The sequence below is a fragment of the Artibeus jamaicensis genome, unplaced genomic scaffold, assembly GCF_021234435.1.
Source record: "Artibeus jamaicensis isolate MK-2021 breed Jamaican fruit bat unplaced genomic scaffold, CSHL_Jam_final scaffold_1689, whole genome shotgun sequence".
Taxonomy (NCBI): domain Eukaryota; kingdom Metazoa; phylum Chordata; class Mammalia; order Chiroptera; family Phyllostomidae; genus Artibeus; species Artibeus jamaicensis.
The window spans coordinates 4,549,698-4,562,354 of record NW_026522029.1 but is presented as its reverse complement, the minus strand read 5'-3'; the positions used below and the strand labels follow the sequence as shown (position 1 = coordinate 4,562,354).

The 12,657-nt window shown below is 40.8% G+C and overlaps 1 protein-coding gene across 1 annotated transcript in view; it reads right to left on the bottom strand.

Moving 5' to 3' along the window:
* Positions 1 to 12,657, bottom strand: part of DENND2C (DENN domain containing 2C) — a 71,392-nt gene that overhangs the window by 28,099 nt on the left and 30,636 nt on the right. Inside the window, exons 2-6 of the mRNA XM_037135089.2 lie at positions 8,086 to 9,081; positions 7,444 to 7,580; positions 6,903 to 7,015; positions 6,125 to 6,295; positions 2,007 to 2,103 (exon numbers count right to left, since the gene is read on the bottom strand). Of these exons, the coding sequence (XP_036990984.2) occupies positions 2,007 to 2,103; positions 6,125 to 6,295; positions 6,903 to 7,015; positions 7,444 to 7,580; positions 8,086 to 8,909 (1,342 nt within the window). The 5' untranslated portion in view covers positions 8,910 to 9,081. The remainder of the gene's footprint in view (positions 1 to 2,006; positions 2,104 to 6,124; positions 6,296 to 6,902; positions 7,016 to 7,443; positions 7,581 to 8,085; positions 9,082 to 12,657) is intronic.

Genomic DNA, 12,657 nt, shown 5'->3' with positions numbered 1-12,657 from the left:
CTGTAATTACCTATTTGTACTTCTTAATCCCCTCACCTTTTCATGCATTCTCTCCCACCCCCTCCCATCTAGCAACCACCAAAATATTCTCCATATCCATGATTCTGTCTCTGTTCTTGTTTGCTTAGTTTTTTAGATTAAATTATTGATAGATATGTTTTTTTTTTTTGCCATTTTACTGTTCACACTTTTGCTCTTCTTTTTTTTTTTCCTTAAATCCCTTTAACGTTTCATATGATACTACTTGGGTGGTGATGAACTCCTCTAGTTTTTTCTTGTCTGGGAAACTTTATTTGCCCTTCCATTCTAAATGATAGCTTTGCTGGGTAGAGCAATATTGGCTGTAGGTCCCTGCTTTTCATGACTTTGAATATTTGTTGCCAATCCCTGCTAGCTTACAAAGCTGACAGTCTTATGGGCACTCCCTTGTAGGTAACTAACTGCTTTTCTCTTGCTGCTTTTAAGGTCTTCTCTTTATCTGTAACCTTGGGCCTTTTAATTATGATATATCTTGGAGTGGGCCTCTTTGCATCCATCTTGTTTGGGACTCTCTGTGCTTCCTGGGCTTACATGTCTATTTCCTTTATCAAATCAGGGAAGTTTTCTTTCACTATTTTTTCAGATTGAGTTCCAATTTCTTGCTCTTTCTCTTCTTCTTCTGACATCCCTATGATACAAATATTGGAACTCTTGAAGTTGTCCCAGAGGCTCCTTACAATATTCTCATTTTTGGGATTCCTTTTTTCAGTTGTTTTGACTGGTTGTTTTTTAGTTCCCTATGTTCCAAATCATTGATTTGGTTCTTAGCTTCATCCATTCCATTGTTGCTTCTCTGTCAGTTGTTCTTTATTTCAATTGGTGTATCCTTTGTTTCTGATTGGATCTTTCCATGCTGCTGAGGTCCTCACTAAATTCCTTGAGCAACTTTATAAATAGTGTTTTGAACTCTGCAGCAGATTGCTTATCTCCATTTTGCTTAGTTCTTTTTTCTGGAGTTTTGACCTGTTCTTTCATTTGGGCCATGCTTCTTTATCTCCTCACTTTGGCAGCCTCCCTGTGTTTGTTTCTGTGTATTAGGTAGAGCTGCTTTGACTCCATGTCTTGGCTGTGTGGCCTAATGCAGCAGGTGTCCTGTAAGGTCCAGTAGCACAGCCTCCCCTGTCACCCAAGCTGGGTGCTCGAAGTGTGCCTTTTGTGTGGGCTGAGTACACTCTCTTCTTCTAGTTGGGCCTTGACTGCTGTTGATGGGTCAAGAGGAGGGATTTACCCAGGCCAGTCAGCTGCAAGGACTGGCTATGACCACTGATCACCACCCCCATAAGAAATCGGCTGTGCAAGGGCAGAGAGATGGTGCTCCAACATGGTCTGTAGCTGCCTACTGGGTGTGCGGGCCCTGGTGTTTTCCAGGAGGTGCAGGCCAAGGTCAGCCTGGGATTCTGGTATGACTTGGCTATTGTTTCTCCCTTATGAACTTCTCAGACAAAAACTGCTAAATTTTGGATATTCTCTGCCAGACATCCAAGTTAAGAATCTTGTATAAGTTTTTAAAAAAATTCTAATAATTCATTCTGGATGTTTAAAGACAATATAAGTTTTATCTAGGCATCTAAAAGATAAAACTATGGAACTTATAAGATGACCTCAAGTTAATACCACACAGTATATATATATTTTTTGTTTCTCCACTGAAAGAGTCTATATTGATAAATAACTATAAATCAAAGTAGAACTACAAAATAATGATATAATATACCTATAAAAATTAGCCTCCCTGGTTTATAATTATTTATCTACTTCCTCATCCAATAGTTATCACTTGGTATAAAATTAAATAAAAGGGGCTTGAGGAAGAATTTTTGAAAAGTACCTTATTCTAAAGAAGTTTTATGTTTAAGTGGGACAGATAGGAAAGTAGACAAAAAATTATAATTCACATCAAACACTAGGTTATATAATGATCCTCCGCTCATCTACTGATAGCTGTGGAGAGCTGGAACAAGTCTTACCTTTTGAAGGAGGTCCATCTTTTCCAGTGTAAGGGTGTAACTTCACTCTCTTCTTCCCTCTCTTTGATTCAAATATGTCATCTATTCTCAACACAAGCTGAAAAACAGACCAGAAAAGTACGAGCTAAAACCAACACCAACAAGTATGTAGCCCAATGGTATTAATTTGTGATTCTCACTCAGAAAAAGATCCCGTTTATAAATAAAAATGCATTTCTCAATTTTGAATCTAAAATGGTCTTCAGTAAGGTGAGCTGTTGTCCTGACGCAAAGCCCATGTCACATGGGTAACAGAAGGAGAAACCTTTCCAGAGGAACCCAGCACAGGATCCTGGAGGTTCCCTGTTAGCCCAGTTACAACGCGCAGGAAATCTGGCTGCCACGCTCAGCAGGGTGACCAAGCCTTTACCATCTGACTCAAGTTTCTGCTTGCCCAGAGTAGGAAGTGCAATACTTATTCACTTGGAAGGCAGGGTGGGGCTCAGTTATTTTTGCTCCCAGGAAATTTTAGCAAAAAGAGGATAATCATGCTTAGAAAGTTTTTGTCAAAGGGAATATCTATCTCTCCCCTACTAAGAGCACTAATAATACAGTTTACTTTAGGAACACGTCATCAAATTAGGAGACTCTCAAACATACTTGAGTGCAATAACTATGCTCCATTTAATAAACATTACTCTTCAGAATGATTTCTTTGCTGCTGGGAGGTGTGTGTGAGAGAGACAGACATACACACAGACTGGGCTTAAAAAAAGAGGAAAGAATTAAAGCTGAGCAACAGACACTTTTAAAAAGAAGAAATGATTAATTTTTCATGTATATTTTTCTTTTTCTTAAAATTCCAGGCTTTTTCTGAACTATTAATCCTGATTTAACATAATGCTCAGAATTACAATGGTTAGGAACATCATACCACATGGTAACTAACAGCTGCTTCAGAAAAATGCCCTTGTTTTCTCTCTTGTCCTTGTTTCCCCAGCAATCCTCACGAGACAGTGAATCAGTCCAATGCAAAAAAAAAAAAAAAGTGAGAGAGACATGTGCTTCCAACATGCAGATCAGTCCTACATTTCTGGATGAGTTTGTTCTTTTAAAGATTTTTGTAGCTGGCATTCAAATGAAAAATTAAGTGTTCTTAAATATTAGCATTATTTAAAAAGAAAAAACAAGAGAATCCAGTGTACAAGGGTATTGCTAGGGGCCATAGGAAAGCCATGAGCGTAAACCTATGGTTTTGGTTACAAAATGAACATAACTAGTACAAATATTAGTGTGTATTTGAAAAGTGTACTCCAAAGTATAGTCCACTATCATGAAGGAAAGGGAATGATCTGTTCTAGAAAGATGAGATCAGTAATAAAATTTAAATTTTGATTAGGAGCTAGGAAGAAGAGCCTACTTTTATTTCTAAGTGTAGGAAATGCTGTAGAACAGCCCTCCTGAGAAGCGATAGGAACCACACTGCAGTACATGCTGACACAAACAAAATGAAACATCAGGAAATCACTCCAGCAAACACAGGCTCCCACTGCAGGGAGAGAGAGGAGGGGTGGGGAAGAGGCATATGGACTAGATCAGCGATTTTCAGACTATGAAAGCAGTTTCTCTTCAGGGATCGCTCTGGTCATCAAAGGGGAAATAATGCGAACGGCTTTCCTGTGCAATGTTGCTCCTAAAGACGCTCCGAAGCCAAAATTTGTATTGTAAAAGGGATATCCTAAGAGGATTTAAGTCAAGGAGGGTCAGAGGTAGAAATGCTGTCAGTCTGTCCCTGCCTGACAAGAGTTGGTCATCGTCCTCCCTCGACCCCACAATTCTCACTAAAGTCAGAAAGAGAGTAAGCTTCAAGCTGTCAGGGGGTCCACAGGACGAAAAACACGGAGGTGTGACATCTAAAGAACCGCAAACTTCCTCCGTGGACTCCACCACCTGTAATTCCTGAGGGTCTGTTAGTACCGTTCCAGCAACCACATGTCCACGTGATCTCTTTTGTGTCGCTGCTCTGGCCCCTGGGCATGCGTGATGGGTTGGTTCTGGGCCCTGTGGGAAGCTGCTTTGTTGGGCCAGCAGGATCCTCTGGAGCAGGGACGGACTGCTGAAGACCTGGAAATTCTTTAAACCTCTGGTTTTCAACTCTGCCTCACCATCCACAGGAGAATAAGCAGCCAAAGATTTATTTATTTTTTTCACTAAGAGAGATCAGTTAAGTGCTTTTTAGAAATTGTCTTCAACTTTTCACATATTAAAGAGGGAGGGGCAGGAAACAGATCAGAAGTATTAAAGTAATTATGGAACAGAATATGTCCCAAGGAACCAATCAGTTACTAAACCAAGAAACAGCTGTGACTTCTGTTTAATGTTGGAATAAGGAACAAAAACTATGTGCTGAATGAATACTTACAGCTAATTCAGATGGGAGTAAGAAAAGCAATACTATTTAAATGATCTGATATTTTTTCATTTCTGAACGGTAATTCCAAAAACACTCTGAATTATCAAACAAAGAAACAAAGAGTTTTAAAATATTTTCATATAATTTCTTCAATGTCTCTCCTAAACCATATATGAGGTCTGTCCAGAAAAAGTCCAGTCATTGTTAACATAATGAAACAGTCCGTGTGACACCCATGTAACGAACGTGGCAGCCAGGGAGAGTGGACTGGAACGCACATGTGTGAACGATGGTGACTTCACTGTACTAGTCAGAGGAGGTGCTGATGAGTGAACTTGTGCACTGTGTGGCCAACACATTCAAAATGACCAAATGAGTACAGCAACAAATCTGCATCAAATTTTGCTTTAAGCTTGAACATTCCTCGCAGAAATTTTGGAATGAGATGATTCCAAAGGCCACAGCTGTGGGCAACTGGCGATTGGCAACTTCATCACATCAACACGCCCCCTTACACATCACATCTCGAGCAGCGTTTTTTCATGAAGCAGTAAATCACCCAGATGACTCAGCCCCCCTGTAGCTCAAATGTGGCACCCTGCAACTTCTGGCTTTTCCCAGCACTGAAATCACCTTTGACTGTCAGTGAGATTCAGGAAAATATGACAGGGTAGCTGATAGTGATTAAGAGAACTGTGTGAGGTCCCCAGGTGCCTACTTTGAAGGGGACAGAGGTATCACTGCCCCATGTACAATGTTTCTTGTATCTTGTACCTTCTTCAATAAATATCTCTATTTTACATATTGCATGGCTGGATACCTTCTGGACAGAATATATATCTCTCTACACACACATACACACACACACAGACACACACACACACACACACACAATCCTAATTTCTTCATTTTGGTTTCGATGGCTCTAGGTGGAATAACTGCAGACTTGTTGCCCTTTCTCCATGGAGAAAGAAATAATTTGTTTAATATAATTGCTGAAAATTTCTAATTTTAAGTAATAGGTAGTCAAATTTATTTTTTTCCTCCTCTGAGTGAAAATACTTGTCCCTAATTAATGGCATATACTTTTAAAAGAGTAGCTACTTATTTATTTTTTAGAGAGAAGGGAAGGGAAGAAGAAAGAGAGGGAGAAAAACATCAATGCGAGAGAGAAATATCGATTGGCTGCCTCTCTTGCACGCCCTGACCAGGGACTGAACCCTCAACTGAGGCATGTGCCCTGCACGGGACTCAACCAGCGACAGTGCAGGACAACACCCAACAAACTGAGCCACACGGGTGAGGGCTAATGGCATATACTTTGAAATTACTGAAAAATCTGTAAACTCACACATAAAACTGAATCTATTTTGGTAATTATATAAACAAGCGAGCACACTGAAGCTAGCTTAATAAAATGTTCTTGCATATGATATTCTAGAGTGTCCCTGAAATGGGAAGTGGCCAGCACTGAGAACTAAGGTAGCTGAAGTGAAGCCCTTCCTCCAAAGCCAATTTTCCAAATCTGCCAGGGAACCTTGGCAAAAGCAGTTTATGCATTTTTCTTGCATGAGCAAAAACCTACAGCTTAAGGCTGCTTTCCAAATCTTCTAGTTCCAGTAGGCCAGTTCTAACCTATTATTCATATCGGTCTCGTCTATTTATTTGCATTATGAGAATACATGCTTGAATAAGAGTCGAAGGAGGGATGACCTGAAGTCCTTACCCTTGGAAGATTTTTTCTTTTCCTGTTTGCAACTTCTCCGGCTCGGAAAAGCTTCCATTCAGTTAAAGTCACGGGCAAAGTGGTGTCCTTTGTGAGCTTGGATCTTAAATAAGCTTGAGAGCTCTTCAGTTCCATAGTCTTCCGGTGAAGAAACTGAGGTTTGGGGGGAATCTAACACAGCAGATGCAGTGGTAAGGGTAGGTTCATCTACTGACGCCTGCGTTCTCAAGGTCAAAGCGACCCTCCCCCAAATATTTATTTTTCCTTTAAAATCGTCCCATGTGAGGGTGCCCTCATTTCTTTTTCATCATTTGTAAAGAAGTTTCCCCAGCTTCTAATCCAAAGTTCTACCACACTGCAATCAAATTTCCAGAAAACCACGGCTGAGTGCTCATTCACTCAGGGCTCCTTTGCTTCCAGGGGCGGTGAACGTTTTCAGGGACCAGACAGGTTTAGGCCACAGGCTGATATATGACTAACAGGAAACTGAAGTAACTAAGTATAGTGAACCGAAAAGTTCAGGGCCTGTCGAAAGGTGGCCATGTTCAGTTTTTTAATGAGCTAAAACACCAACGAAGCACCCCTTCAGCCAAAGAAAACATAAAGCCGAGTGCTGTCTCCCCTCCAACAAAACAAAAACAAAAAACCCACCACCAACAACAATCAAACCACACTTTTCAGTGCCTCTTAGTTTTGGCCCTAGTTCAACTGTGTTAATCTTTTCATCGGGATTATAAACAAGAGTTAATGTTTCCTTATGTTCATTCTCTGGCGGTACCTTGGGTGCTCGGAAGGCACTCTTAGGTGGCTGCAGCCTCCACGCAGAAGGGGGTCTCCACAAGGGGAAGGACTGCACTGGGATATCTTCATACGGATTTTCTTTGGTGGGATCTTGAGACAACAACAACAAAAATAAGTTTAGAGGAACATAACGAAATGAAAACAAAGTGTCTATAGCTAGGGGAAAAAAACTAGTTAAATACGTTCAGCTTTCTAATCCACGTTGCCCGAGGGAGGGAGGGAGGTCTCATAACTCATAATCAAAGGCCCTTTGAGCTTGTAAACTACTCTGGCACCCAACCAAGCTAAAAAATTCTCAAAATACTGTGCTATAAACATCTACTTCTGACCTGAGCACTCCACTAAACTGGTTGTACAGTTCACTAAAGAATAAAGGAATGTATACAACAACGGTTTCCATATTAATAAAAGACAAATCTTGAGCAAGATGTGCCTGACTGTAAAGTGCCGTCCTGTAGTTAACGGCTCCACCAAATGCATCCTCTTTCAGTTTAACTGCAAAGTCTGTGGACACTTACATATGACATCTTCATAGATATTGTCCTCAGACTGTGTGTAATAAAGTGTTGAGCCAGAATTTCTTCCAAGTTCTTGGTGCATCTTCTGGGTGTTCCGATTTCGAAAGTGCTGAATATCTTCAAATTCAAAGGATTTCCTAAAGAAAGGAGGTATCTGTTCAAGTTGTACCTTTTAAAACTCTAGTATTGAAATTGGTACGACAGACAAAAGTCAGTCAGTAAAGGACTTGTGTGAAAAGCCACAAAGGTGCTTTATCAGATATGTTGAATAAACTAGGCGAATGCCCTACATGCGCCATGAGAAAACTGGAGGCTTTTAGCCAATCTCCATTATGTTCTCTACTGGGTACCTTTCTTAAATTCTAACGAAAAGGGAGGCGAAGGCCAGCATGCTCTCGGTGAAGTGGGAGAATGCACTCGCTTCCTTACACGCGTTCATAGAGAAAGTGGAAGTGTCGTTTGAGGTTCTTCCATCTGTAGACTGAGTCGCATGCTAGCCATGCTGCTACCTCTTCCTCCGGGGTTAATCGACATCTGCATAACCAAATCCGGGGAATGGAAACTGGTTTGAAAAGGAAAAAGCAGCTCGAGATTCAATAAGGAAAATATTCCTAAATCATTACCTATTGATTAAAAGCATACCTTTTGGATCTTCCTCTGATTTTTCCACCATATTTCTTTGGTTCAGGTTCCCGAGAAGAAGCCAAAGAAGACTCTGTACAAGAATTATTTTCACAGTATTTTCTGTCACAGTTTCTTTCTTTACACGGCACAACACCAGATTCAGATAAATATCTGAATGTCCTGCGAGGCTTTGGCAAAGGGTTTATAGAAGGTCCACATTCTTGTCCCTCGGGCTCAGAGTAAATATTTTCTAAGCTCTTGGTCACTCCGTAGGAACTCTCCAGAACTCGGAAATTCAGTTCTTTCTCAGAAGAGACACAACGTTCTAGAGCCAAATTGAAGACCTTATCCGGGGGAAGCGCCTCGATTTTCTTCCACAGTATTTGCGAGGTATAGAAATTTCCTGGAGGTAACGAAGTCTCTGGATCCAAAACAACGTCCTTCCAGCTTTCGATTTGTTTGACGCGGGAACACACCCACTTGGACTCCGACTCAGAGTTAGAGACGCGTGAGTCCTCCCGTCCCTGCTTCTCGCCACCACCCTCACTCCGAGCTCGGCCTCTGGCACCTTCACGGATACCTGGGCTGACACTGTGAGAGCTGGTCACGTCGAACTTTGGGCCCTTTCCCTCTGGAACAGGATTTTTCTTAAGAAGCATCTCCTGATGGCAGTTGTATCTCACTGCAAAGTCCTTTTGGTGCCACTTATCTCGATTAGATATGCCATTCGTCCTCCCTTCCCACTGGGAAATTTTTTGTTTGATGTTTTTGCAGTGGCTTCTTGACAGCGTCTGAACAGCAGACCGAGAAAAACCAACATCCATGTTCCCTGGTGGGTGCATACCAAAGTGATGGGTTTCACTCAGGGGCCATCACAAGGAGCTGTGAAACACCGTGCTCTTCAGCCTGTCAGTTCGAATCCAGGTGATTCCAGTATTTTCCTTTCATCTTTAACTTGGAAATTCGAATCATTGATTGTAGCTGAAAATGGCTGCAACTTTGTTTTAAATAATCCTGGGCAAATAAGACAAGACTATGTTAACAATATTCTAATTTAAACATCACTAAAACATTGCCCATCTCTCCCTAAATAATACATTTACACTGAATCTGTAAAAAGGTACCTGTCATCCATTAAGTAATTGAACTCCATAAAGGTATTCCTAAAATAGTACTTGAGTATTTCTCCAATTGTCAGCTGTAATGTTCTGCCATGTTTAATTTCTATAGTTAAGCAGAGTGAGGTTTTTAAAGAGACTGTACATAGTAGTATGTGATTATTATTTTTGGGGGGGAGAGAGTTGAGTCATTCATTTCTTTTATATGAAAACAAAATTTGGGGGAGATAATATTATTTTAATAAATCAATTCTTTATGAAACCTTCTCTTAATGAAACAAGGACCTACAGAATATTATAAAAAGCAGACATATACAGAAATACATCTCAGAAAACCAAAAGTTTACATATACAACCAGTTAGTCTAGAAGCACACCAGTAGCTAATTTCCTCCTCCTGTTCTATTTTAAGAGGTAACATTAGCCCATCGCATACCTTATTTCAATGTTATTATTAGCACCACAGGATCCCACCGCACAGCACTGAAGACAGGTGCCATCAACCATCACTTGCTTTAAAATGTAACAATCTATTATGTCACTGTCTGCGATTTCCACATCTCTGTCACCACACCCTTGACCCAAATCAGCAAATATACTCACAGGCATTGTCACATTCCTTCCTTTCACATAGAGGCTTCACTGACAGAGGCCCATAAACTGTTTCCTCAAAAATGAAATTTGGCAGAGAACTTTTCCTACCAACTGAGTAAAGGCCCGATCTCAAGTTCTACTGTATACGGTTATAAATAGCAACTGATTCAAAACTTCCTGAGGCAGGGGTCATCCTTCCCCAAGCTCTGTCTGCGTGGCCCTGATTAACAGGCAGGAAAGCGTGTGGGCCCAGCTTGGTCGGTGCAGCTGCCCCAAGCTGACACACACAGCGTGCACACAAAGTGCATTCTAGGCCCGGCGGGACTTGCCTGAGCCTACATGTCAACTGTTCCTACAGCTTATAGGAAAACCAGCTTTGCCAGCATGCAAACGTTGGTGAAGGTCTTTGATGCAAAGAAACTTGTTCTAAAAACCCTTAAATTAAACTCATGTAGTGAAAACAAAACAAACCTCCCAAAGAGCAAAGCTGTTGTGCAGAGCTCCTGAATGCACAGAATTGGACAGTCCAATCAGTAATTGCTCACTATTAAAACTCTGACGACCCTTTTCTCGCCTTTGATGTGTACAGAGGATTCCTAAGGACCTTAGGGTGTCCCTGAGCCTCAGGGTCTCTTCCCTACAGACCTGATGGGAATATTTCTCTTCTCCTGCAGTGCAGCAGAGGTTTCTGGCAGTCCTTGTTAACACTTTCCTTACTCTTCCCTTGTTACTGTGTTTTATGAGTGGGTCAAACTGAGAAGAAAAAGATGAAAGCTGCCAGGGCTTAAACATTTAGCTTGAAAATTATGGGCAACAAATGGCTTCATTGATGGAATCCACACACAGATGTGAATGACGTGAAGTGATGGAGTCGCAGAGCCACAGCTGCTGGCTTGCTCGCTAATTGTTTCCCTTGGAGAGAGAGAGCACGAGCACACACCAAGAGGGTTTCATTGCCTGAGCCTGAAGGCTTTACGGGAAATTTAAGGGGAAACAGTGCCCGTATCAAAGTTAGAAACAAATGGTCACCTTTGTTGAAGTCAGCACCCCTGAGAGCAGGTGCGGACTACTGGTCTTCTTGTCCTTGTAATGAAGTGACAATTACTTACTTCAATAGTGTTAAGAAACTTGTTGCTAAAGTACACAAAATCCAAACACAGTGAATTTCACTTGTGGGGCAATATGATTAACTTTCAGTAAAACAATCTATTCCATTTTCTCAGAAGGTTTACTGCCTGGACCTTTTGGAAACAGTCAGTGTTTGCTGGGTAAGATATGTTAATTATCCTAAACAAAAACCACTCTGTGTATTCAAGCCTAAATCTGCAGAACCAATACTGCCTTTTTTGAACAACAGATTGTAATCAGGAGATCTCAACAAGTGGTCATGCAGTCATATTCTTCAACACCTAAATAATCTGAGATTTCTTCCTCAAGCATGCATTTAGCTCCCAAGAATACTACACTGTTCATTGCAGATTTACCTAAGGCTCTTAGCTCTGCTTTTGTTCTGGGAAAAGAGGGGGTTTACGTATAGATTCCTATTTTATAAATTCCAGTTTCAGGTTTAGTGTTAGAATATTTATCTGAAGAAAATGGGTCTCAGAAGGATTCCAACTACCCAGCGACTTGAAGGAACGTAGCCAAATGGAAACAAACACTACTGGTGTCATAAGGGTGACTTATTTAAGGAAAGAGATAAGACTAAAGACAAAAATCTCTGGGGAAGATGACCAGCCCCCACGTCCCCCACCCCAGAAAAAAAACAAAAAACCTTTGATTTTTAAAAAAAGGTAGCATAGTAGGAGGAAAAGTATTTGTGTCTACAACATGCAAGGTCCTTCAACAAATGTTTTACTCCTCCCTCCCTCTCAACCATATGAAATAGACACAGGGCCCGGCAGCAGTAACGCCTGCTTGGGTGTGGTTGGTATGGGAATAATATAGGTGTGATAAAGTATAGTTTTAATTTGGACATTTCACCTAAAATGTTATAGGGTGTGCTTGAGTGTGATACTGTTCTGTTACAGAATTGCATACTGATGATTTTGTAGTAAGAGTTTGTAATAAAAAGGGGCCTTATTTGTGCCGAACCCTGCATTTATCTCTGCGCCGAGCTCTCCATCTGAGAAACGGAGATGCAAGAGACTTTCCCTGGAGGCCAGGGCCCCAACACCTGGCGGAGCAGGGATTCGGGACTGAGTACAACGACTCCAAAGTCATTTGCTTTCCCCACTCAACATGCTATAGTGTTCCTCATACAGAGAGCACTGGACTAGAAATCAGAAGAAATGGGAGTTGAAGTCCTAATCCTGCAACTTACTAGCTGTGTGACTTTTGGAAACTCCCTTTACCTTCCTGGGTTTCAGTTTTCTCATCTGTAAATTGTGATTAATCACTGCTCCCTTGGTTTTTCCTTCAGTATTTCTTATAATGCTAATCCGACAAATTTTCTCCTTTTCATTAATCTAACATAACTTTATTCACTTCATTTTGGAGGATAATTTTACTGCATATAGAATTCTAGGTTGATAGTATTTTTCTTTTGTTAAGGTTATCATTCCTTTGACTTGTGGTTTGCATCATTTCTACTGAGAAGTTTGCAGCCATTCTTACATTAGTTCCCCCGTACGCAATGCAGCCTGTTTTTTCTAGGTGCTTGAAGATTAACTCTTTACATTTGCTTTATCTTTGCCTAAGTGTAGTTTTCTTTATATTTATATTGCTTGAGGTCTTTAGGGCTTCTTAGATTTTGAGTTGATGCTTTATATCAAATCCATTTTTTTAAATCCCATTTTTAAAGTAAAAAATAAAAATAAAGTTAAAAAAATCCAATTTTTCCTCCCTTGTCCATTTTCTCCTCCCCTTCTGGAACTCTA